Raw genomic sequence first — 26,950 nt, 5'->3', positions numbered from 1 at the left:
GGAAAACTGTCTGTCTGCCTGATGGAGATAGAGAATACTGGATGGCCAAGGAGCAATATATCCTATAAGGCACAATTCAATTCAATTCAGTGCTTTGTATCTCCACCTGCTGGTAGATGTTCACAGACCCACAAGTCTCTGGATTCATCTGCTGCTGATGCAAAGTAAACATGTTTACAACTAACAAAACATGAAAACAGTCGAGGGATGTAGCAGTAGCACATAAGCAGCAGAGAGAATGAAGCCCTTTCTTGTTTCTAACCTTGTGTTGTGCCTCTTTGGAAGAAAGTAGAAACTCCTCTTCAGGTGTGATAATGCGTAGGGAATGGCTACAAAATTCAATATTAAAGGAAAAAATAGAAGACTGATCAAAATCTTTACCTAGTAACATTCATTGCAGACAGTTTTTGAAATATGACATTCTTGGTAAGTGGAGTTATGCAACATATAAAAGAAACATATAGCCTTGTGTGTTCCGTGCTCTATTTTCAAATTATTCTCAGCAGGTACTAATAGTGATTCTATAGCAATCAAAAGTGTTACGGCTTCCATTTTTGATATACCCCCAGCTACTTTGCCTAACTCCTACGAGCTACTTGAACCAACAAAGCTGTAATGGCATTGTCAGGGCAGAAAAGCATATTTGATCCCCATTATTCTCTTCCTCCACCCCCTCTACCCTGATCCCCAGTTTTTTCTACTACTTATTACTTTTGCTTATTGCTCTTCCCTCTTCCTTTTTCAATGTGGTTTGTAGGATAGTGGCATTCTTCATGGCTTTTCATCTGCTGATAGTCTGCATTTGCATTTGTCATTCTTCTACCCCTCCCCCTCTCGTATATAGCATTCTGGATGACCCTCTCTCTTGCACACCCCTAGTTATGGTCCTAAATAGGAGGCACTAAGAGAGAGATTTAAAAAAATGGAACTCAAAATTAAGCACAGAGAAAAATCTGCACCAAGTGCTATTCTATAGAGAGAGCTCCAGGCTGAGCGCCTTTATAGAATATCATTTAGTACATATTTATGCGCCCGAGGACTTACACCTGCCGAAACCTGGCATAAATCCTGGCTTGCAAGTTGGCCCCTAACCCCCAAATTTTTAGAACACCCCTAACTCGCCTATGTCCCTTCCATGGTCATGCTCCCTTTTAGGTTGTGCACAGACACTTTGGGCATGCAGTGTTATAGAAAAGTGCATAGGCCGATCTCTATTTAAGTCCAAATTAGTGCCAATTAATGACAATCATTGATTGCTAACAGCTTGTTAATTAGTGTGCATGCAGATCTCGGATCCACACCCATATTTTGGTACCCTATATAGAATCTTGAGATAAGTACTTCCATACTAACTGCAACTTGAGAGCCACATGGAAATGTTAACATGGAACCTGCAAAGGAAAATGCTGGGCACACCCCTAATAATTGCCATGTTAGTTTTTCAGCTACTACATGTTACTTTTCTGCATTAAGCTGAATTAACCACAAGCTCTAAGGCACTTTAGTTAAAGGGTCTCTAAGTGATATTCAGGAATGATATACTTTTTCAATGATGTTCCTTAACTTTGACATTGAAGTTTTATTGCAATTGTTCTACGTCAAGTCAATTGACATCCCATTTACTTTTTGTTGATGCATCTTATTTCACCGCCACCTCTAAAGGAATTGTGTGGCCACCTTTTGAGTGGTCACACAAAACAGAATGTGTGTAGCATTGCCTGCATCATGATTATCACTCAAAAATAGTTGCCTCTTGGGAAATATTTAAATATTTGTTTGAAAGGGAACTAAAAACAGTAGCTCTGCCTTGCTCCCTCTATTGGCGCAGTGTACTTACCTTGTTGGTGTTGATTTTTCTGGGGACACAGGGTCAACCCACACTAATTTCAAATCAAAACTGCGGAAGTCAGACCCCTGAAAAATAATAGTGGTTATCTAGCGCTTTTGTTAGTAGATGTAGAGCCATAAGTTCTGAGTGCATCATTGGACCCTAAACAACTAGGCCACCCTTCCCAAGGGCAATGCTACAAATATAATGGGCTAGATGTTTGACAGGATTTAAGCAAGTAGGATGGCTCCTACCCAGTTTAATCCCATGAGTGGCCCTAGAGCCACACTTAACAAGACCCCATTGTATTTGTTAAGAGTTGACCATTATTCTGTAAAGCACTTTTAACACTTTGGTACAAAGTGGTATATAAAATTAATAAATCCAATCCAAGAGTCCTTGAGTGAAATTTGCAAATATCACTTCAAGGCCATATGCGGTGTCCCACAGGGATCACCGTTATCTCCAATTCCTTTTAATATCCTGATGTCTACCAATATCTGTTGCATTTAGAGGCTAGTTGCTATACATATACTGACAACATAACTCTATTGGCTCCTGTTTTGCTCTCTCAGAATAAAATGATAAAAATTATGATAATGTCAAAAGATGGGCAAAATATCATCTTTTGTAGATAAATAGAGATAAAACTAAGTTGTTGTGGTTAGGTAAGACATCTGAAGCTACTGGCTCTATTATATTGTCAATTTATGAGAAGAATGTTCAATTAGACTTTTCCTTGAAGGTAATGGGAATCATTTTGTATTCAAATCTGACTATGAAGATTTAGGACAATGAATTGGTTTAAAAAATATTTTACAAATTACAGCAACCTTACCATATAAGGAAATATTTTCTTTTTGAACATTTTAGGGTCATTGTCCAGATTGTCATAATGTCTCACTTGGACTACTGTAATCTTCTGTAACTAGGATGTTTAGTTAAATTATTGAAACAATTGCAAACACTGCACAATATAGCCAAAAGACTGTCAGAGGGTGGTGGTCAATAGAGTCTACTCAGAGGTTAGAAATGTAAGTAGTGAAGTGCCTCAGGGATCAGTACTGGGGCTGATTCTATTCAATGTATTTGTGAGCAAGATTGCTAAAGATCTGCAGCAGGCTGGACTCCCCAGAGGGAGTGGAAAACATGAGAAGAGATCTACAAAAATTAGAATATGGTTGAATGTTTGGCAGTTAAAATCTAATCAAACAAAGCAAAACTAAAGCACATTAAATTTGTATGCATTGTATGTAAATCTACCTCATGGATATTCATTATAGGTGATCTGAAAATCTGACTGGCTGAGTGTGTCCCAATCTTGAGGAACAATGATCTGAACTGTATCAATCTCATCAGAGAACAACAGTATTATTAGCAATCTATTCATTAAATAACTGAAAATACCTCAGTAATACACCCTACGACAATTTTCAGAGGAACTATAAACTTGCCCAAAGAATCACATTTTCAACCGCCTCCAAAACTGAAGCTAATTTAATTCCACTGCCTCCTACTCATCCTCTAATTTAATTTCCTCTAAGATTCAGTATATGTCTTTATAGTCTAAGATCAGGCTCAATCCCTTGTACATTTGTGGAGTTCTTAGTGGAAGAATCATAAAAACAATATCAATTTTACAGAGAATAGATACTTCAGTATATTATGGGCTAGATTCAGTAAATGGCACTCAACACTATTCTATGACGGGCACTCAAAGATGAGTACCCATCACAGAATAGAACCGAGTGCTGATTTCTGTGTCCACATTTGGGTTCTAGGACTTATGCCTGCTGTAACCAGGTGTAATTCTCAGTGTCCAGTTTAGGCACACATCTCTGGTATTCTATAACACGGCGCACAAATTTTAAGAACACTATGTGGTTTGGGCACACATTGCTATAGAACAACATGAAGCAAGATGTGCACCATTCCAAATTGGTGCCAATTAATGTTAATAAGTACACAATTATTGGCACCAATTGAATTGTGAGCCAATTTTGGGCGCCATGGATAGAATCCGAGGGTATATGAGCTTGTAAAAAAAAATCTTCCTTATCAAATATTTTTAAAAATATATAGGCAATGTTATTAATTAACTGCATCCTAGAACATATATGACACCAGATTAACGATACTTTCATGCATTCAACATTTGAATACTGCGCTGAACATGTGCATCTTTTTTTTTTAGTGCATCCTTCATTTTTTCTAAAACGGTAATAACATTTACGTTTTCGGTTGTTTTACATTTTGTTGATGCATCTTGCCCTGAGTAATTAAGGAGTTGTCATGCCTTAAACCCTCCAGTGGACAGCTGCTCAATGACAGCACCTTTCTGTAATTTAGACATGCCAATTACCAGATCTTGTTTTATCTCTTCCCCTTCTATGATCAGAGTTGGACGTTCATCTTTTGGCCTCTCCCTAGTCCCAGCCAAAACATGCCCAGAACACGTTCCCTTGCCACATGGATATACTGCAGTGTTAGACGTCCATATCCTGGCTTTATAAAATCAGGATTTGGACATCCATGCAATATGCACATCTAAATGCCAGTTTTCAGACTCCAAAACAATAGAGCTTCTTAAAAAACACCTTGATCTACTGGGTGTATAAATTTGATCCCGAGTGTATAAATTTACCAATTCTGCATTCAAATTTTGAGATGAGTTTTATTAGTGATATGCATTTTAGCATAAAACCAACTGATTTTCTCATTATTTTAATATATGTGACATAAGGAAAAAATACTCATAGCAAAATTGTAACAAATGGCTCATTATTGCATTTGGACCAGGAGGTATTTGAAGTGAAAGGAAATAGAGTAACAAAACTGACTTCAGTGGTTAAAACTTCTATTTTGCCATCCCTATTTGACTCGTTTCATCTCTGGCTCACCTGAAGAACTAGTAGATCATCAAAGAGGAGAACCCGCTCAAACCTTCCTGTACTGATAGAAACTGGAACACATTTGCTGTCTTCCTGTAGCCGGCGCTCAGGAATGCACAAGGAACTCTGTAAGAGCACAGAACAAACATTCACTCTTAATCAGGAAGAAATATAGGAGGAGTATAATTTTATAGTAGGGTGCCGAGACAGTAAAGCACTCAGTGGTCCTTTTAGTATGCCGCATAGGCGCCTACACATGCCCAACGCGCATCAATTTGGAGTTACCGCCCAGCCACTGCGTGGCCCTTGCAGTAATTTCATTTTTGACACGCGTCCACCGGGTGGTAATCAGCATTCTACGCGCATAGATGATTACCGCACGGTTAACGCGTGAGAAATTACCGCTAAGACAAAATGGGCCAGAGTACTTAAAGAATAATGACTGGCGGTAAGGCCTCAGACCCAAAATGGATGCGCACCAATTTTTATTTTGCCGCGTCCATTTTCGGCAGAAATTTTAAAAAGGCCTTTTTTTTTTACAGGCGTGCTGAAAAATGAATCTGCGCATGCCCAAAACACGCGCCTACACTGGCGCAGCCCATTTTTCGGTGCACCTTAGTAAAAGGGCCCCAGAGGTACAGAAAGGCAATATATATGCACCTATGTGCCTGCATAGGGAAAAGAGGCACAAAAATCTATACCTGCTCCAAGGCAGGTATAATGGACTAGATTCAGTTAATGGCACTGAAAAAATGGTGCCAAAAAGTCTGCGTGGAACACTATTCTATAAATGGCACTCCAAGTTGTGCGCCATGAATAGAATAGCTTTTATAGCCAATCTGAGTAACAACCATTGGTCACAAGAATTTACACCTTGTGGCACGGATCCCTGGTATTAAGTAATAGTGCATGAATCTTGAGTCGCGCGCTATAAGATTTGTGTGCGGATCGTTATAGAATAGTGCTTAGCAAGATGCACATGCAAATCCAAAAAGTTGCCAATTAACGTCAATAAATGATTGTTAGCATCTAATTATTGGCACTAATTTAGTTGCACACGCTTCTCAGGACAGCATACAATTTTGTGTGCAGAAATTTGCACGTCATTTGTAAAACCTGGGGGAATGTGTTCAAGTGTACATGCCACAAAGATTAAGCGTATATGTTTATAAATGTCAGCTGTGCTCCGGATCCACCTATTCTCCACCTCTACAAGTTACCCCTATGCATACATAGCATAAAAGTAGGTGCCATCACCCTTGTTCTATAACTTGGGAGCCCTTTTACTAAACTGTGGCAAAAAGTGGACTGTGGCAGTGCAAGCATTTATGCATGCACCAGGTCTGCTATTCATATTAAATTTACTACTTTGTAGCTTCATCTCATGCCCCCTAGTCCTAGTATTTTTGAAAAGAGTAAACAAATGATTCACGTCTACCCGTTCCACTCCACTCATTATTTTATAGACCTCTATCATATATTCCCTCAGCCGTCTTTTCTCCCAACTGAAGAGCCCTAGATGCTTCAGCCTTCCTCATAGGGAAGTTGTCCCATCCCATTTACCATTTTCGTCGCCCTTCTCTGTACCTTTTCTAATTCCACTATATCTTTTTTGAGATGCGGTGACCAGAATTGAACATAATATTCGCGATGCAGTCGCACCATGGACCGAAACAAAGGCATTATAACGTCCTCACTTTTGTTTTCCATTCCTTTCCTAATAATACCTAACATTTTTGCTTTCTTAGCCGCCACAGCACACTGAGCAGAGGGCTTCAACGTATCATCAACAATGACGCCGAGATCCCCTTCTTGGTCGATGACTTGGTAGAACCTTGCATTATGTAGCTATAGTTCAGGTTCCTCTTTCCCACTTTGCACTTGCTCAAATTAAACGACACCTGCCATTTAGATGCCCAGTCTCCCAGTCTCGTAATTTTTCACAATCATCTCGCGATTTAACAACTTTGAATAACTTTGTGTCGTTAGCAAATTTAATTACCTCACTAGTTACTCCCATCTCTAGATCATTTATAAATATATTAAAAAGCAGCAGTCCTAGCACAGACCCCTGAGGAACCCCACTATCTAGCCTTCTCCACTGAGAATACTGACCATTTAACCCTACTCTCTGTTTTCTATACTTTAATCTACAATAAGACACTTCCTCCTTTCCCAAGACTCTCCAATTTCCTCTGGAGTCTTTCATTAGGTACTTTGTCAAACGCCTTCTGAAAATCCAGATACACAATATCAACTGGTTCGCCTTCATCCATATGTTTGTTCACCCCTTCAAAGAAATGTAATAGATTGGTGAGGCAAGAATTTGCAGTTCGCGATGTTTTCTGGGAACCATACCATCACAAATACTGAGAATGGACTGTATGTATAAGAGCTCTTGCTTATCCTGAAGTGAATAGGGAATCTTCCATTTCAACCTCTAGCACTCATGAAAAGGTGGCAGATTGTACGGTCTTGAGTATCATTTGAAGGTTTACCTGGATTTCAGACTTACCACTAATTTGCTTCCTAAAGAGCCCCAGAGAGTCTTTGTGAGTGAAGCTTCATCCAGAGACTGACTGATGAAATTCTGCAGCTTCACATAAAGATTAAGTGCATCTGACACTAGATTCTTCTCATCGACCTGTCAAGGACAGCAGAATATACGTAAAGGGAAATGGGACTTGATATACCGCCTTTCTGAGGTTTTTGCAACTACATTCAAAGCGGTTTACATATATGCAGGTACTTATTTTGTACCGGGGCAATGGAGGGTTAAGTGACTTCCCAGCGTCACAAGGAGCTGCAGTGGGAATTGAACTCAGTTCCCCAGAATCAAAGTCCACTGCACTAGCCACTAGGCTACTCCTCCAACATGATCAAGAAAACTTACAGCATACATGAGAGACAGGGTAACACAAAGAAAAAATACAGAATAATTTGGAATGAGTGAGCAGAAACACCATTACTGAAGGTGTCCACTCTCGGCTGCCTAGTGAATTGCTTGATTTGAATGTCATAGTGTAGAAATGCCTTCGATTTAAACATTGACCGATTATTCAGCCCATGGCATGTTCAGCCTTTTTGCTTGTTCTTACTTTAACCACTTACCTAGCCAGTTAGTGGTCTAAATATGGCTGCCAGCTCCTCCCACGGACTGCCCCAGCACTAACCGGGCAGTGCAGGTGGGTCAGTGGTGATATTCAGCAGCATTGTCTAGATAAGTGCCACTGAATATCAACACTTGGGGGGGCCCTTTTACTAAGCTGCGTAAGCGTCTACGTGTGCCCAATGTGCACCAAAATGGAGCTACCGCGTGGCTCTTGCGGTAATTTCATTTTTGGCGTGCATCTGATATGTGTATCCGAAAAATTATTTTCAGATGCACGTATCAGACACGCACCAAGTGGCATTTCATGTGCCCAGTCACCGCGTGAGACTTTACCGCTAGGTCAATGGCTGACGGTAAGGTCTCAGACCCAAAATGGACATGCGCCAATTTTGATTTTGCCACACATCCATTTTCAGCAAAAATTTTTAAAAGGCATGTTTTGCAGGCACGCTGAAAAATGGATCTGCACACGCTCAAATCACGTGCCTACACTACCGCAAGCCATTTATCAGCGCACCTTAGTAAAAGGACCCCTTAGGTGGTCAAAACTGATTTTCTAGGCAGGAGCCTCTCCTCGCTAGTTAAATCGCTAAATGTATATTGGGGAGTAAGGGTTTAATTATGATATTTAAAGTCTGTGGTCACATCTGCACCCACACAAGCACTCTAGGGATAAAAAGACGAGTGATTACAGTGGTCCATATCATGATAACATCACATGGACTTTAAAAAACAAAAACTACACTACTCACTACTGTAATGCCCTGTACAAACCAAAAGGAGTTTGCGTCAGCATCAACTAATTCAGAATGCTGCAGCGTGACTGATGGAAGGCTACAAGTGGAGTAACCACATCACACTCTTTCTGCAAAAATTTCACTGGCTACCAGTATCTTACAGGGCTAAATTTAAAGCAAAAAAAACTCTTTTGATTTTCAACGTCTTCAGACAAAATAGGCCAGAGTACTTAAAAAATAAGATAGCCCTCAACATACTTTTGAGGCATCTAAGGTACTCTAAAGGAGCATCTCTATCTTAACTCTTATTAAAGAAATTGTCCCATGGATACCTGCCAATGATCCTTCTCAGGAGCAGTACCCTCACTCTGGAACTCTCTCCCAGAACGGCTACGTCTAACTCAAGATTACCTCTACTTCAGGAAGCAGATGAAAGCCTGGCTCTTCTCCCAAGCCTCCAAGCCTTTAATAAATGGGTTCACTTACTATCAACTCGCTCTGCCCCTGGAATAACTTGCTGCACACCTTGTACATTAGACCAGTTCCTCATATCTTGTTTAACTGTACAAAGATTAAGTTTAGCCTAAAGTTTAGCCACCTATTTATCCCAACTGACTCTGTACTACCCATCTTGTTCCCATCTATACATCTGCACGTGGCCCCTCAGCCACATAGTAAGCTGTACTGAAGAAAAGCATTAGCATCATATCTATGTTATTTGAATATTCTAATGCGTGCTTATTAGGTGTTTCATTGGTATTATGCTGACATTGTATTATATCTCTGTTATTTGAATGCAGCACTGTTAAATGTGTATATTTTTGATAGTTTCATAATAGTCCTATTATCAGGTTTCAATTTGCTGTTTTCAAGTTTACCTCATTTATTGTATTTATGTTTACATTTGGTCATTTTACTATTGTTATGATGTTAACAAAATTGTAAGTATTATGCTAAATTGCACATGCTGTGCACCACCTTGGGTGAAAATCTTCATATAAGTGGTTAATAAATCCCAATAAATAAATATGCCTGTATTGCCATATAGGGGGGGGGGGGGGAAATTATCAACATGGGCTACTGTTAAGATGTGTTAACCCCATTTATAAGTAATAGGAGATTGATATTTGAAAGGGTTTAATCAGGTAAGAGAGGCTGGGTCCTGATATTCTGTGTGAATTATAAATCAAGAACCTTTAATTTCGCATGCCAGTGAACGTTAAGAAGAATTTGTAGCACTGGGATGCGTAAATTCTGTGAGTGAAAGCCCCCGTTGGTGAGAAACAAAACCATTTGATTTGTGTTGAATATTGGCCTTACGCATTTTTGTCTGAGAAAAATTATTTTTTACCATAAGACTTAATTGTTAATTTTAGAAACTGGAAAAATTCACACTTGTCTACTACATTCAGAAACGTTTAGCATTTCTCTTTCTTTTCATTTTAAACTGAAAATGCACAGGAACATCCAGATGTTTACTGTTCTCCGCTTTTAATGCCAACAAAAGCCCACGACAGTTACGAGAAAAGGTAAATTTTGCAGAATATTCACCAAAACTGCTAGCAAAATCCTCGTCACCTTCATCCCCTTTATTTAAGTACCAAATTCTTTGTCCTACCTCTTCAGCATTTTCATTAAGCCTGGTGAGGATAAGCGCATACTGCTGTACTTGGCTCCTGATGGACTCGTGGAGAACTAAATGCAGGCTGATAGATATAGTGGGCTCTGAGATAGAAGGTGCAAGCAACTGTTTTAGCATCTTCTTATTTGTCTTCCAATAGCCACTAAAGATTTCAAGAGAATACAGAACAATTAGTGATTGTTTTTTTCTAATATCTGCTGTTCATGATTGCTACACTCACAGATAAATACATAAGTGTATAAGCAAAACTGAGAATATGGAGAGCAAAACTGAGAATATTTTTAATGCCTTTGCATCAGTCTATGGTGTAACTGCACCATGTATTTTTGGTCACCGCATCTAAAAAAAAGATATAACGGAATTAGAAAAGGGGGACAAAAATCATAAAGGGGATGAGATGACTTCCCTATGAGGAAAGGCCACAGAGGCTAGCGCTCTTCAGCTTGGGGAAGAGACAGCAAAGGGGAGATAAGATAGAAGTCTATAAAATACTGAGTGGAGTAGAACGAGTAGACATAAATCATTTGTTTATCTTTCCAAAAAATACAAGGACTAGGGGGCACACAATGAAGCTACTAAATAGTAAAATTTAAAACAAATTAGAGAAAATATTTCTTCACTGAATGTGTAATTAAACTAATGAATTTGTTGCCAGAGAATGTGGTAAAAGCAATACAAAATAACTAACTCTCTAACTAAACTTGCAATAACAACAACTCTGTCCATATTCATATTCTATCCTATGTATTACAAACATGTTATATGATCAGGATTTCATGTCATGCTGTTACTGTTATCAGTAATTATCCTATATAATAATTTGCACCTCCAACGTTCTACGTCTGGATGCCTGGGTTCATAACACAATTCCCATTGGTCCGTCCGCGCGTCGGAACATCATTACGACAGAGGGTGGCTCAATGAGAGGAAAGCGAAACCAGCACCAGCCAACAAAAGAACGTTGGAGGTGAGGATTAAATCGACGGAGAATTGCCCCCTCCTTCCTCCCCTGTCCTCTGAATTTCAGGACCCCCTCTCCTCCGAATTCCAGGGCCGCCCGCCTCCCTCCCTCTCTCTCTCAGTGGCAGCCCGACCTGCGTTGGCCGCTCCCTCCCTCTCTCCCCTGCAAGTTCCATGACACAGTCTTCGAAGTTCCACAGCCCCGCGCCTCCTTCCCTCTGTCTCTCTCAGTGGCAGCCCGACCTGCGTTGGCTGCTAACTCCTTCCCTCCCCTGCGAGTTCCATGCCCCCTGTCTTCGGAGTTCCACACCCCAGTGCCTCCCTCTCTCTCTCTCAGTGACAGCCAGACCTGCGTTGGCCGCCCTGTTCTCACAGTCCTGCACCTGCTTCTTGCCTTCCTGCGTGCCGGCTGTAATTTAAAAGTTCTTACCTTGGTGTACGCCAGCAGCAGTGAAAGTAGAGCACGCACGGTGCTTCAGTGTGCCTTCCTTTCCGTCTCAGCTCTGCCTCTGGTCCCGCCCTTCCGCAAACAGGAAATGAGGGCAGGACCAGAGGCAGAGCTGAGACAGAAGGGAAGGCATGCTGAAGCACCATGCGTGCTCTACTTTCACTGCTGCCGGCGTCTTGAGACCAGACTCTGACAAGTGTAGAAGGTATTCAAGCAGGGTCTGTGTAGGACAAGAAAAAGGATCTAGGGCCTTGCTGTCCCACACCAGACAGCAAACCTCCTCCATTTGAAAGAGTAACACCTCTTCGTGGAATCTTTCCTAGAAGCAAGCAATACTCGAGAGATACCCTCTGAAAGAACCAAGGAGGCTTATTCTAAGCTCTCAACATCCAGGCCGTGAAAGCCAGAGACTGGAGGTAGGGATGTAGAAGCGACCCCTCGTTCTGAGTGATGAGGGTTGGAAAACAGTCCAATCTCCACGGTTCTTCGGAGGACAACTCCAGAAGAAGAGAGAACCAAATCTGACGTGGCCAGAAGGGTGCAATCAGGATAACGGTTCCGCAGTCTTGCTTGAGTTTCAGAAAGTCTTCCTTACTAGAGGTATGGGAGGATATGCATATAGAAGGCCTGTCCCCCAATGCAGGAGAAAGGCATCTGACGCTAGTCTGTTGTGGGCCTGAAGCCTGGAACAGAACTGAGGGACCTTGTGATTTATCTGAGGGGCAAAAAAAATCCACCGAGGGGGTGCCCCACGCTCGGGAGATCTTACGGACTACGTCCATGTTCAGTGACCACTCGTGAGGTTGCATTATCCTGCTCAACCTGTCAGCCAGACTGTTATTTACGCATGCCAGATAAGTGGCTTGGAGGAACATGCTGTGACGGCGAGCCCAAAGCCACACCTGGACGGCTTCCTGACACAGAGGGCGAGATCCGGTGCCCCCCGGCTTGTTGGTGTAATACATGGCTACCTGATTGTCTGTCTGAATTAAAATGATTTGGTTGAACAGCCAATCTCTGAAAGCCTTTAGAGCATTCCAGATTGCTCTTAATTCCAGGAGGTTGATCTGCAGACCTCTTTCCTGAACGGACCAGGCTCCCTGAGTGTGGAGCCCATCTACATGAGCTCCCCACCTCAGGAGAGATGCATCCATCGTCAGCACTTTTCATGGCTGAGGAACTTGGAGCGGTTGTCCCATGGTCAAATTGGATCAAATCGTCCACCAGTGGAGAGAATTCCGAAAGCTGGTGGACAGTTGGATGACATCCTCTAGATCCCCCGCAGCTTGAAACCACTGGGAAGCTAGGGTCCATTGAGCTGATCTCATATGTAGACCTGCCATGGGCGTGACATAAACTGTGGAGGCCATGTGACCCAGAAGTCTCAACATCTGCCGAGCCATGACCTGGTGAGACGCTCGAACCATGGACACCAGGGACAGAAGATTGTCCGCCCTTGTCGCGGGAAGATAAGCTCGAGCTGTCTGAGTGTTCAACAGGGCTCCAATGAATTCCAATGCTTGGACTGGGGTGAGATGGGACTTGGGATAATTTATGAAGAAGCCCAGTAGCTCTAGCACCCGAATAGTCATTCGCATGGACTCCAGAGCACCCTCTTTTGAGGTGCTCTTCACCAGCCAATCGTCGAGATAAGGAAACACATGCACTCCCAGTCTGCGTAGCGATGCTGTGACTACAGCTAGGCATTTGGTAAACACTCTGGGCGCAGACGCCAGGCCAAAAGGCAGTACACGGTACTAAAAGTGCTGTATTCCCAGCCAAAATCGAAGATACTTCCTGTGAGCTGGAAGTATCGAGATGTGTGTGTAAGCATCCTTTAAGTCCAGAGAGCATAGCCAATCGTTTTCCTGAATCATGGGAAGAAGGGTGCCTAGGGAAACCATCCTGAACTTTTCTCGGACAAGAAATTTGTTCAGGGCCCTTAGGTCTAGGATGGGACACACACCCCTGTTTTCTTTTACACTAGGAAGTACCTGGAATAGATTCCCAGCCCTTCTTCCCCTGGTGGAACGGGTTCGACCTCTTGGGCCTTCAGAAGGGCGGAGAGTTCCTCTGAAAGTACCTGTTTGTGCTGGGAACAGTAAGAATGAGCTCCCAGTGGACATTTTAGAGGTTTGGATTCCAGATTGAGGGTGTATCCTGACCGGACTATTTAAAGAACCCACCGGTCAGAGGCCCCTGATCGGCAAGTCATCCGGCACGGACACTTTTACTGAGGCTATGTTGAACTGGAGCCAGTCAAAAGCCCGTCCCTTGCTTTTGCTGGGGAGCCGCAGAGGCCTTAGGCGCACGCTGTTGACAAGAATGAGCGCACTGGGACTGAGCCTGGACAGGCTTCCGAGAAGCAGGAGTGTACGTACGCCTAGCATAGGAATAGGGAGCACTCCTCTTCCCTCCAAAAAACCTCCTAGATGAGGAGGTAGTAGCAGAAGACGCCCGGCGGGAAAGAGAATCCATAGCATCATTGTGCTTCTTGAGCTGGTCAACCAGATCCTCTACTTTGTCACCGAAAAGGTTATCCCCCCAGCAAGGAACATCCGCCATCCGCTGCTGGACCGAACAATCCAGGTCAGAGACACGCAGCCATGAGAGTCTGTGCATCACTATACCTTGGGCAGCGATCCTGGATGCTACATCAAAAGTATCGAACGTATCTCTGGCCAGGAATTTGACACTCCTTCTGCTGCCTGACCACCTGGCGAAAAGGCTCAGCCTGCTCCGGAGGGAGTGAATCAACCAAGCTAGACAATTGCCTCATCGAGTTCCGCAAGTGGATGCTTGTGAAGAGCTGGTATGTTTGAATCTTGGCAGCGAGCAAAGCGGCCTGATATGCCTTCCTCACAAAAGAGTCCAAGGTTCTAGATTCTCTGCCTAGGGGCGCCGAGGCATAGTCCCTAGTTCTCTTGGCTCTTTTGAGAGCGAAGTCCACCACCATGGAATTGTGAGGTAGCTGAGACTTCATCAATTCAGGCTCCCTGTGGATCCAATACTGGGATTCAGTCCTTTTCGGGATCACGGGATTAGACAGAGGGAACGACCAGTTTCGCATAAGGACTTCCTTCAGTACATTATGCAAAGGAGCCATTGCAGCCTCTCTAGGTGGAGAAGGATAATCCAGGACCTCAAGCATCTCAGCCCTGGGCTCATCCTCAACCTCCATAGGGAACGGAATAGCTGCAGCCATTTCCCGGCCAAAGGAGGTAAAGGATAGACTCTCTGGTGGAGAAAGTCTCCTTTCTGGTGGAGGGGAAGGTTCAGAAGGAATCCCACAGGACTCATCAGAAGAAACGTACCTGGGATCCTCCTCTTCCTCCCACGAACGTTCACCTTCAGTATCGGAAAAGACATCTTTCAGAGCAGTCCGAAACTGAGCCTGCCTCGACGCCAAGGAACAATGTCCTCGGTGGCGGTGCCAAGAAGTCAACGCCCACCTGGACTCTGGTGAAGCTTTCTCCACCGACGTCGAAGGGGAGTCGACCTGTGTGGCAGCCGACACCGATGCCGCAGGCGGCACTGAGGTCAGGGACCTCACCACAGGCGAAGGGCCAGATACCGCTGCAGCAGCTGGTACGGAAGGCACAAGCACCCCCAACACCAAAGCAGAATGGCGCAGTAACCCTTCCAGAAGCTCTGGAAGCAGAGCCCTGATGCACTCTTCAAGAGCCGCCGTCGGACAAGGCTGCGGGGTCGGTAAAGGAGCCGGTGGCAAAATCTGTTGAGGCTAGGGAGCAGGTACCGGGATGCTAGACCGACGCATCAGCACTTCCTGAATAGAGGGAGAGAAATCCTCTCGCCGCCGACGCGTCTCGGGTGCCGAATCCATCGACGCCCCAGAGCTCCCAGCACCATCTGTCAAAGGAGAATGATGACGGTGCTTCTTCGCCTTCGCTCGATGCCCGTCATCAAGACTCCTCGGTACCGATGAGGAAGACGTGGAATCCTCATGTCTCCTCAGGGCCGGGTCCAACAAAGGTCGGAACCGGGGGGCCTGCATAACAGGCCTCTTTAGGCTTTCCTCATAGAGGAGTTGTTCCATACTCTTTATAAATTTCTGTCACCCTTCTTGGTACCTTTTTTTTTTATTATTCAGATGTACCTTTTCTGAGATGTGGGGAACAGAATTGTATACAATATTTGAGGTCTGTGTGTATGTTGATAATTGAGTTCCCAAGGATACCCACCAAACATCTAGGAGGTAATTCTGAACAGGTTGTCATAATTTAGGTGCCAGTATGCTGCATGCTATACACAAATTCTACATTGTCAATTATGTGTGTAATTACCATTAAAGAATTATGCACTGATATTTAGGTGCAGCCGCTTATGCTATGTCAACGGCTGTTGAAATGTCCATTACTAAATGTTGCGGTTGACAGGTGGAGACCCACTCGATGCCTCATTGCTCCCAGCACGAGTTGGTCATTCCGCAGCCATTACCTTCGCTCCCGACATCGATGAGTCCCTCGATGTCAATGCCGCCAACCTCGGTACCAATGTCGACGTCAAAGGACCGGACCGAGCCCCAAAAAGCTTGTCTCATTGGGCCTCTCGAAACGCTTGAGTCCGTTTCTTCATGCAAAGACACTGACTACAAGCGGCTGGGCTGTGGTTGGGCCCAAGGCACTGGATACACCAGGCGTGGGTATCGGTACACGAGATGGTGCGGTTGCACCGAGTACAACGTTTGAAGCCGCTGGGTGTCTTCGATGACATGGAAGGAAAAATGACTTCGGCAAAATCAAAAGACGCGATCAGGCCTGTTAAAAAGAAAAAAGGGCACGAAAAGAAGGGAACAACCTGACCGTGCGGCCTAACAGGCCAGAGAGGAGTGGGGAAAAAACTCAACTGCACCTCAACGCGGAGAAAAAATAACTGAGGAACGCATTCACGTGATGGGCGGGAAATCAGTCTGCGCATGCACGCTTGCAAACGGGCTGACATGGGCATCGATCCACATGTGAGAACAAGCAGCCTGCTTGTCTTCGAGAATAAACAGTACTGTACATATGTTTATCAGATGTCAAGCTTCTTTGGGTCACAACGGTTAAGTGCACGCTCCGGTTAACTGCATGTATTTCTTTGGTCCCAGACCCTTACACTTAAGCCGAATGCACTGTATATACACACACACACTTTGTTCAGAACGCCTTGTCAGTTCTACTTTTGTTATATCGTAAGCCACATTGAACTTGAATCCTATTTGAGATAATGTGAGATATAAATGTCATAAATAAATCAATAATTAGCATAGCTTGGTTTTAAAAAGGTTTGGAGAAGTTTATAAAATAAAAGTCTATAAGTCATTATTAAGATGGTCTTGGGGAAAATCCATTGCTTATACCTAGGATAAGCAGCACAAAATCTGTTTTGCTCTTTTGGAATCCTGCCAGGTACTTGTAACCTTGATTGGCCACTGTTGGAAACAGGATACTGGGCTTGATGGACCTTCAAGTTCCAATGTAGTGATGCTTATGTTTTTATGTACTAGGACAGATCAAAGGTCCATCAAATCTGGTATCCTGCTTCCAAAGAGCAAAATATTTTTCATGCTGCTTATCCCAGGATAAGCAGTACGTTTTCCCCATGTCCACCTTAATAATGGTTTATGGACTTTTCTTCAAGGAACTTGTCTAAACCTTTTTAAAACTCTGCTGATGACTTTTACCACATTCTTTGGCAACAAATTCCAGATCTTAATTGCATGTTGAGTGAAAACACAAAGCCAGCTCTGTGGGAATTTGCGTATGATAGCACCCCAATAATGAGCACACTCCCATCATTATATCAAGGGAGGGATAATAGTGTACTTTAGTAAAGGACCCCCTTAGTATCAAGGTAGCACTCTCCAAAAATAGTTACAAGTTACAAAGTACCATAGGTAAAAAAAAAAAAAAAATCAGACAATACGAACAAGAGAACCCCCCCCCCCCCCCACACAAAAAAAGAACCCAAATTTGTTTAAAAAAACCTGAAAACCATTCATTTTGGAAATATATGGTACAGCCACTTGTGCAGTAGATAGGCTGTGAGTACATTTCTGTGGCTGAAGAGACTAACCTTGTTTGCTTTGCTGCTCTGTCAAAGCCGTGGACTACAGCATAATTTGTAAAGCACGTGAAATATCTGTAAGTGATAAAGACAGATGATTAGCCAACACATAAAGAAAATGTTATGATTACTTTTTGCAAGACAGCAATTACACTGATACATCTATATAGATGTGTGTTAATTTCTCTCCTCCATTTTAGGGAAACACAGCACCTTCTGCCAAGTTTTACATGAGAAGAGTGCTTCCCAAACCTGTCCTGGAGATCCCAAGTCAGTTGGGTTTCCAGGATATCCTCAATAGAAAAAAACTGTGTTCACTACATGCACATTTCCATCATGCAAATTAATTATGGATATCCTGCTTTGTGCTACATATCTGTATAAGGAAGGCAGTCTAGAAATATGAATAAGCACTAACATTGCAGTAACACATTAAGAAATATATATGATCTCAAAACCTAAGGGAATAAGGAAAGCAATTCTATAAAGTGGTACCTAAAGGAAGGCCCCACTTAACACAGATCAAAAGCACCATTAAGTTGACAGTTGCCTATGGGCACATCTATAAGGGAATGTCTAAGTGCCAAAGCACCTAACTACAAGAGGGGACATGAGCGTGTCTCCCAGATAGGAACGTAGTTTATAGAATACTTGAAACCATGAATGTCACTTGGCACACCTAGTTGTGCAAAGTTATGACTGCCTTTGACTGACTGCATATTCCAGCAGAAGCCCAGGATGATATACTGATAGCACAGAGGTACTGCTCTGCTGCTCTGTTTGTTTTGAGAAGAAAGAAGTGTTGAAATGGATTTTGTTTATTGCCTTCAGGGAGGGTCAAAGTGGGAGGGTTCTTTAAAAAGAAAAGGACTAGGTGGAAAAACAGAGGGTAGGGTTGAATGGTCAATATTCTGAATAGAGAGGGGCAAATAGTGGGGCTCCCTTGGGGTCTGTCCTGGGACTGCTGCTTTTTAAAACATATTTATAAATGATCTGGAAATCATATAGGGTCAAAGTAAATGCAGACCTATCCCTAAACTGGAGCAACAGAAGCAGGGGGTTCCCAAGGCTCCCCACTATCTACAATACTATTTAATGTTTTCCTCTGATCCTTGAGCTCAATGTTACATAAAAATGACTTTCTCCACTACATCTACACCGATATCATCTCAGTATTAACCCCTATAAAATCAATTCTCAAAATAAATATATCTAGGGTCCAACAATGCATCAACCTACTACAAAAATGGATGCATGTACACAGGCTAAAACTAAATACCGAAAAAAAATAAATTTTTATGCTTCAATACTAAACCAGTCCAAATCCCTAAGTCAATTACCGTTAACCAAACAAACTTCAATCTCTCTCCTACCATTAAACTCCTAGGAGTTCAAATCGACAGTGCTATTTCCACGGAAGCGCAAGTCAACGCCCTGACCAAAAAATGTTTCTACCTAATGAGAAAGCTCCGTACCGTTCAGAAATACTTTGAAATCAACAAATATGAACGACTGGTACACGTGCTGGTACTATCATCGCTTGACTACTGCAATCTAACATACCTAGGCTGCACAAAAACCTCACTGAGGAGACTCAAAACCATTCAAAACACAGCAATCAGATTAATCTTCAGGTTATCAAAATTCGATAGCGTCTCCCCTTCCTACATCAAACTACACTGGCTCCCCATTGAGGCAAGAGTATTGTTCAAGCTGGCCTGCTTCCTCTTTAAAACGATGGAAGGACTGATCCCCAGCTATCTACTACCCTATTTCTGCTTTGCAACCTCAACCAGATTAAGGAGAAAAGAAACCACCAAATTCTTCACTTTCCCGTCATCTAAGGGAAAGAAGAGACTATCACTCTTCGACAAATCTCTTGCCATTCAAGCTAACAGATTTTGGAAATACATTGCCGGAATGTATTCCCCTACACAATCTTACCTCATGCTCCTCCATTGCTCCAGACTGTTCCTTTTATCTTGCTGCACCATACGCCTGGAATAGACTGGAATCAGTACAATCAAGCTCCAGCTCTGGCCAACTTCAAATCTAGGCTTAAAGCCCACCTTTTTGGAGCTGCTTTTAACTCCGAACTCCTATTCACTCGTTCACTACCCATGTCTATTTTATAATTCCCACCTTAAGTAATTCCCTTATCCCTTATTTGCCTGCCTTGATTAGATCGTAAGCATGTCTAGTGTACAGCACTGTGTACATCTAGTAGCAATATAGAAATTATTAGTAGTAAGATGATTGTGAAAAATTGCAAGAGGACCTTACAAAACTGGGAGACTAGACATCCAAATGGCAGACAACTTTGATGTGAGCAAGTGCAAAGTGAAAACACACCAGGAAAAAGAGGACTCAACCCTACATGTGGGATAGGAACAGCAAAAATAGTAAGGATAGACAATAACCTTCCCAATAAAGTCCAAATACAATGATATCCACAGGAGTGGATATCAATCTACTTATTAGAGCACCAACTGTAAAAGATTCAACATAGAGCCATGTTTCAGCATGCAAATGCCTGTCGCAGGCATCATACAATCTTATTTGATCTTTCTGTATTCCTAAAAATTGAACAGTACCTGTGAGGAAACTCCAACGACCAAATGTAAAACCTTTTGATCTATAGCTCAAAACTGCACCAGCATCTGGCGTATTGTCCATCTCTACTTTTTTTTTTTTTTTTGCATTCCAAGTGCAAAGTAGTACTTATAGGGAAGAGGAACCCAAACTATAGCTACATGATGCAAGATTCCACATGGAGTCACCACCCAGGAAAAGGATCTAGGTGTCATTGTTGATGATATTTTGAACCTTTTGCTCAGTGTGCAGCACCTGCTACAAAGCAAATATAATTTTAGGAACTATTAGGAAAGAATGGAGGAGGAAACTGAGAATATTATAATGCCTTTGAATCGCACCATAATCCAATCGCACCTCGAATATTATGTGCAATTTTGGTCAATGAATCTCAAAACATATATCGGAATTAGTAAAGGTACAGAGAAGGGCAACAAAAATGATAAAGGGTATGGGACAACTTCCCTATGAGGAAAAGCTAAAGAGGCTAGGGCACTCCAGCTTGGAGAAGAGATGGATGAGGGAAGATATGATAGAGATCTATAAAATACTGAGTGGAGTGGAATGGGTAGATGTGAATCACTTGTTTACTCTTTTGAAAATACAAGGACTAGGGGGCATGCAATATTTCTTTACTCAATGTGTAATTAAACTCTGAAATTTGTTCCCAGAAAATGTAGTACGAATTAGCTTAGCAGGGTTTTAAAAACGGTGTGAACAAGCTCCCACAAAAAAAGTCCATGAGCCATTATTAAATGCAGAATTGGATACTTCAGTTGGTTGTATCTCAGGATCTTTGTTTCAAGTCCAATGCATGATGGTAATTTAATGAAACTTGCTATCATCTGAAAAGTATTTTTCTCACTGCAGTTCAGTTCACTGTGAACAAGTGAATCTCATATCATATCTAAAGTATCACAACAAAGAGACTAAGAATTGAATCCATGTGGAAAATGGACTATCCATACATACCGCAAAGGTGATCAAATTAAAGTAAGGCTATAGTTAACTGACAGGACAGCTTGGGGAAACTTTTATCACTATTTCTTTTGTTGCCTTGGTTCCCTGGAGATACCTACAACTGCAGTTATTAGTGCTGTCAATCACGTGAATTCTAATTCATTAGAAAAATATTCCTGTATACATACTGTGTGTAGACTTCAAGGAAAAGGTTTTTCTTCAGAATGATATAGATGTCATGCACAGTTAATGAAGACTCAGATGTGTTGTATTTTTGCTTTAGTGTTTTGTAATTCTCTTCAGTCCTATCCCAAAGAGCATGGTATCTGTCACTCAGAAGCAGCAGTAATTTCATGTGCTCTTTCCCCTTCTGGTCATCAGAATCTATGAAGATAAGCAGAATAGACCATCATAAACAGCTACTGTACAGCAGAATACTGATTCATAACACATATAAGCCTAATTTTATTATCTTAGCACCCTAAATTAAGCACCATTTGTGCACTAAGTTGATACAATACTAGCATTTATGCATGTAAATGTAACACTCATGAGTGTTAAGTGCTGGTTGGGCATTAAGGACGGGGGGAGATGCACAGAACTCTGGCACTGTAGGGAACAGTGCAGGAAAACACTGGCTGAACACTGAGTCAGAATTACGACCAATGCTCAATACTAACAGCATGCAAATTATTGCACACTGTTAGTGTTCAATATTGGTCTGTAAAGGGGTCCAAGCATTCCTGCTGCAGAAAGGGAGTGAAGTTGTGAAAGGCAATCACACTGCCCTGAGCTCCAAGAAATTATCGACCACTGAGACTTCTGTTCCATCCAGGTGCCCTGTGAGAGAGATGGAACTTATATTATTATTAGCATTGCATAGCGCTACCAGACACATGCAGTGCTGAACACCTGATACAAAGAGATAGTCCCTGCTCAAAAGAGCTCACAATCTAAATAACTCAGACAGACAAGACAGTTATGGGTGAGGGAAGTAATGGGAGCTAAAAATGGGAACTTGTAATGAGATTTCCAACCCAACTTGCTGGTGTCCATTGTCACCAGCTCTCATTGTGTTATCAGAAAGGGAGCTCCAAGGGTCAAATTTCCAGGTGACAACCACCACTGCATACTCTGTCTGATAATCAGCATCCAAGGAAGATGAAGGTTGTACTTCTACCATCACTGCCATCATTGTCCCCAGGACCTGGATGTAGTCCCAGACTCTGGGCCTGCCTTGACTGAGGAAAGACGAATCTGTTAAACCAGCACTCCATGAGGAAGATCCTCTCCTGTGTTGTTTTGAATAGAATGCCCAGATACTCCAGCATCCATGATGGAGTTAGCCTCCTCTTCTGAAAATGTATCACCTAACACAATGACTGAAGAAGACGGACAACTTTTGTCTGTTGCCACCACGCTGTCTGAATAGGATGATGCACAATTAGCCAGTCATTGAGATGCAGGTGAACTCTGATTCACTGGCACTGAAAGAAGGATGCCGCCACCACCACCATAGCCTTGGTAAATGTTCTTGGAGTCGTGCAAGACCAAAAGCTCAATACTGAGGGACAGGCAAGCTCTGCAGGACTCCACCTACCTGTCCCTAGTGATTTAAAACACAATATTGAAGCATCACCACCTACTGGCAGCAATGCAGGTGGAGGACTCCTGCTCAGCTTAGAGGGGAGGGTGCTACAAGGTGATCTTCTTAGTCACTTCCGTAACCAGGGAGTCCATCCTAGGAAGTTGCAATTTATCTTTCTCCTCCAGAACTAATGGGCAGAGGTGGGCAACGACTCTTCCCACTTTCAGCCCCATCACTGTCCAGTGAGACTCATTCTGCTCTAATCAGGTCCTGAATGTCTGGATGTATTGGGAAGGCCTTTGAAGGACCTCTAAGCTCCCTCATGATTGGTGAAGATGGAACTCCTGACACTGAAGCAGAAGGCTCTTCAATGGAAAGCACTGCCAGTGACTCAGAAATAAGGAGTACTAAGCTCCTCTTTATGAAATAAACAATCTCAGTATTTTAAGATCATCCCCTTCCTAAGGAGGGTGTTCTCCTTCAAGGATGGCTCCCCTGAATAGACTGAAACCACATCTAATAAGGAGGGAGAAGCAGAAATAGCCTCATCCACCCACTCCTGGAAGTCTAAACAAGATCTCTTAGGAGCCAGAGGGGCAGCAGGGCAAGACACTTAAGCACCCTGCAGCAATTCTAACTGTCCCTGCTTCAGTAAGTAGGCCTGGTGTAAGGTCAATATAAACTCTGGAAAAAAACAAAGATCCAGATGCAGCTGAATGCTCTGTCAGGCCCTGAGGCTGTAAAAAAGGCAGCTATGCTCCGTGCGTGATCAGACAGAGGCTGCTCCTCACTGTCAGTTGGCCCCAACAAAATAGCGCCTGTTTCCATGCTCTCCTGCATCAAAGTGCATATCAGCCCTGCCAGAGAGCCCAAAGACCCTGGCATATTCAGAAACTGCGCCAAATCTGAAGATGTGCTGCCAGCAACCGTTTCCTCTGCGTCCCATGGATTCCCAGTTTGTACCCACTGCTACATCCCAATGCTGGCCGGTGGGTCCCACTGCACGATAACCATTTAACTGCCTCTACAGGAACTGCCATTCACCCCGACTGTCACAACGTGTCCCAAGTGGTGAGTCAGGATCCTTCCCCTGCACCAAGTAGAACTTGCAGCCCTCCAAGCAGTTCCGAGTCAAACTTTAGCCAGATTTACCACTGCTGGCTGCTCCCCCCATGCTCAAAGCCTCCACTGATGAGAAAGGCTCAGGACGAATAATCTGTCCCAAGTCTCCAGCAAACCTCTATCCTCCCCCCCCCTCCCCCACACACACACTGGTTGTGTTGCTGGAAAAGGAGAGCTTCACAGGAAACAGGGGAAAGGTACAAAGAGAATGAAAAACTAAATTCACGGGGCACCAGAAACAAGGATCTGAAGACTTCCAAATAAGACTCTGCAGACTCAAGCCACACACAAAGTCAGGACCAGCTGAAAATCTGGACCAGGAGCAAAGCACTCAGAACCACAGGCTGAAAAGTATGTCCAACCACCTGCCAAAGATAGAAAATATTGAGGAACTGGACTGGATGCCAAGAGAGATGTCTCAACTCAATTTTTAGTTCTCTATTTCCACCTGCTGGTTGATGGACACAACTATCCTACAGGTTCTGGAATAGTGGGAAGCTACATAATGGAAAATGGCAGATAATAATTATAAACATACAGGGTGATGGTACTTCTGAGTGCATAATTTGAGCAGAACTGGGGCACTTATTCATAAAGTACCAGGTGGTGCCCTCTAACTATACCAGGGGTTCTCAACCCAGTCATCAGGACATACCAAGCCAATCTGGTTTTCAAGATAGCCACAATGAATATGAATGAGATAAATTTGCATGCACTGCCTCCATTGTATATAGCTCAGAGGTTTTTAACCCAGTTCTCGGGACACAACAAGCCAGTCAGGTTTTTAGAACACCCACAATGAATAGATGAGATATATTTGCATACAATGCAGACAGTGCATGCAAATTTATCTCATGCATATTCATTGTGGGTGTCCTAAAAACCTGACTGGCTTGGTGTGTCCCAAGAACTGGGTTGAAAACTCCTGAGCTATATTGATAGTGGCAATATTCAACTGCTATCCCTATAGTTAAGTGGTTTAAGTTAGGAGCTTTCACTGCTATATGTCCTGCTCAGCAGCTATACCTATATTCAGCTCTGTTGAACACTAGCACTGAATGTACATTAATGTTTTAAATATCATAGTCAGTGTTTAAAAAGAAATTGGCAGCAGGGTTTGAACATTGACAAAACAATGTTTGTTTTCTATCTTACCTGTCCGCAATAGTGGCTGAAGGACAATGTCATTAATCCGAGCTAGAGATGATAAGAAAGCTTCTTCAGTCCTCAGAAGTGACCGCACAGCAACCTGACATACATCCTGGATATAAAGAAATCAGGGCAATAGAGAGCCATTGAGTGACTGCAATATAAAAATCTTTTGAAGTTGCCCTGCAAAAAAATTACCCTTATGTCCAACTGTTGATATGGAATACAATCAAGCGTAGTTCAACCTGTCCTAAATATCATCTTGTCAGTTGAAGACCACAGTTGCATATTGAGTGAGTGGAATGCTTTCCTGTTCCTATAAGTGGCCTCTCATGCCCGGGGGGGGGGGGGGGGGGGGGGGGGTCTGAGTGCGACATGTATGTAGTCAATGACCAAGGGGAAGCGAGCTACAGCGTAGAAGTCAGCCATGTTGTTCTGCAGGGTCTGGGGGTGGTGGGGAAGGTGATGTACTCAGAGGTGTGGGTAAGGAAGGCATCAAGGAACTGGGTGAGGCAGTTAGAAATAGAAGCCTGGGTGACACCCGTGTTCACAGCTAGGACAGACTGGAAACTCTCAGTGGCCAGAAAAGATAGAGAAGCAGTGATCTTTAGGTGCACAGGGATGAGGTTGTTCCTATGGGTCCTGGGCTGCAGGAGGGGTTTGAGCTGGTCACAAAGGTGCTGAATGGCAGCCCTATCAAAGCGGTACCTAGTGAGACACTGCAGGTCAGTGAGATCTAGGAAACTGCTTTGGGGCCTGAAAACTCTTGGGCGTGAGTACCTCCTGCGGTGCCTCCTCTCTTCCTCCAACATGTAAGCCATCTGTGCATTTAGTGCCTCCATTTCCCCGCACTAGAGGTGCAATGCAGTGACACCAGTGCTCACCTCTCCCTACCAACTTGGTGAAACACAGCAGGAACAAACAGAAGCTGACACTCTCTCCCACCACCGACAAACAATGCAGTCACACACAGCAGAGCCACACTGCAAGCACTCTCTGACCCGGTACAAACTCTCCTGCCACACTCTATAGCCACTCACCCTCCAAGCAGCAAATGGCAGTCTTCACAAACACGCTGCAGCAGTACACAGGACAAAGAGACAAACAGAGACTACAAACAGGTAAGGGAATGAAATATGAACTTGGGGACAGTGAATGGAGAGGGATAGGGGGAGGGGATGGGGGAGCTAGAGGAAGGAGTAGTGGTGTCTGGGTTTGGGGGCTAGAAGGGGTACAGAAAGCTGAAAAGGTAAAACACAAATGAGGCAGGTGTGGGTGAAAACATTCCGACTACGGAACACAGACAAAGGTAACAGGTACTCAACAAACTCTCAGCTTTCTCTCCCAACAACGTTCTTGCCAATCTCCAACATCACAAAATCGCTAATGGGTCTAAAGACGACTTCCCCCTTACCCTGGTCGCTTTTATTTCAGGTCTAACTAAGGACGCCCATGATCCCACCCATGTAAAACCATTTCACTAGCCATTATACGCTGGGGGCGCCAATCTCGTAACGCCGCCCATAACACACCCCTAACACACCTCCTGTGGGGACGACCATAGATGGGCGTCCTCACGCTGAAGATGCCCTTACGGCCCTGTTTCAATTATTGGATTTGGGCGACCTTCTTTCACGGGGACGCCCATGTGCCTTTTGTGTCGCTTTTTGGACGCCCTTTTCTTTTGAAAATGAGCCTTATAGTTGCATTTTCAGATTCATGTGCAATCATTTCTACATAAAGATTACCCACATTAAAAAATACATACAAGTTTGAAGGGAAAAAAACATGCATATTTTCTTTTTGATAACAGGCGCAAAGACCATGGTTAAAAGTACCCATAAACTTTGTC

At 43.3% G+C, this 26,950-nt stretch overlaps 1 protein-coding gene across 5 annotated transcripts in view; it reads right to left on the bottom strand.

Moving 5' to 3' along the window:
• Positions 1-26,950, bottom strand: part of ALS2CL (ALS2 C-terminal like) — a 178,492-nt gene that overhangs the window by 98,836 nt on the left and 52,706 nt on the right. For 4 of the 5 annotated variants that reach the window (XM_030197218.1, XM_030197252.1, XM_030197226.1 and 1 more), the window contains 8 exons: positions 25,105-25,210; positions 21,428-21,623; positions 17,697-17,762; positions 10,187-10,352; positions 7,235-7,363; positions 4,729-4,845; positions 1,838-1,914; positions 263-329 (listed from right to left, as the gene is read on the bottom strand). In XM_030197218.1, coding sequence (XP_030053078.1) covers positions 263-329; positions 1,838-1,914; positions 4,729-4,845; positions 7,235-7,363; positions 10,187-10,352; positions 17,697-17,762; positions 21,428-21,623; positions 25,105-25,210 — 924 coding nt within the window. The remainder of the gene's footprint in view (positions 1-262; positions 330-1,837; positions 1,915-4,728; positions 4,846-7,234; positions 7,364-10,186; positions 10,353-17,696; positions 17,763-21,427; positions 21,624-25,104; positions 25,211-26,950) is intronic. The other variant, XM_030197245.1, reaches the window with a different exon arrangement.

Source organism: Microcaecilia unicolor, chromosome 1 (genome assembly GCF_901765095.1).
Source record: "Microcaecilia unicolor chromosome 1, aMicUni1.1, whole genome shotgun sequence".
Taxonomy (NCBI): Eukaryota; Metazoa; Chordata; class Amphibia; order Gymnophiona; family Siphonopidae; genus Microcaecilia; species Microcaecilia unicolor.
The sequence above is the reverse complement of the archived record's forward strand: the minus strand, read 5'-3'. Positions and strand labels throughout refer to the sequence as shown.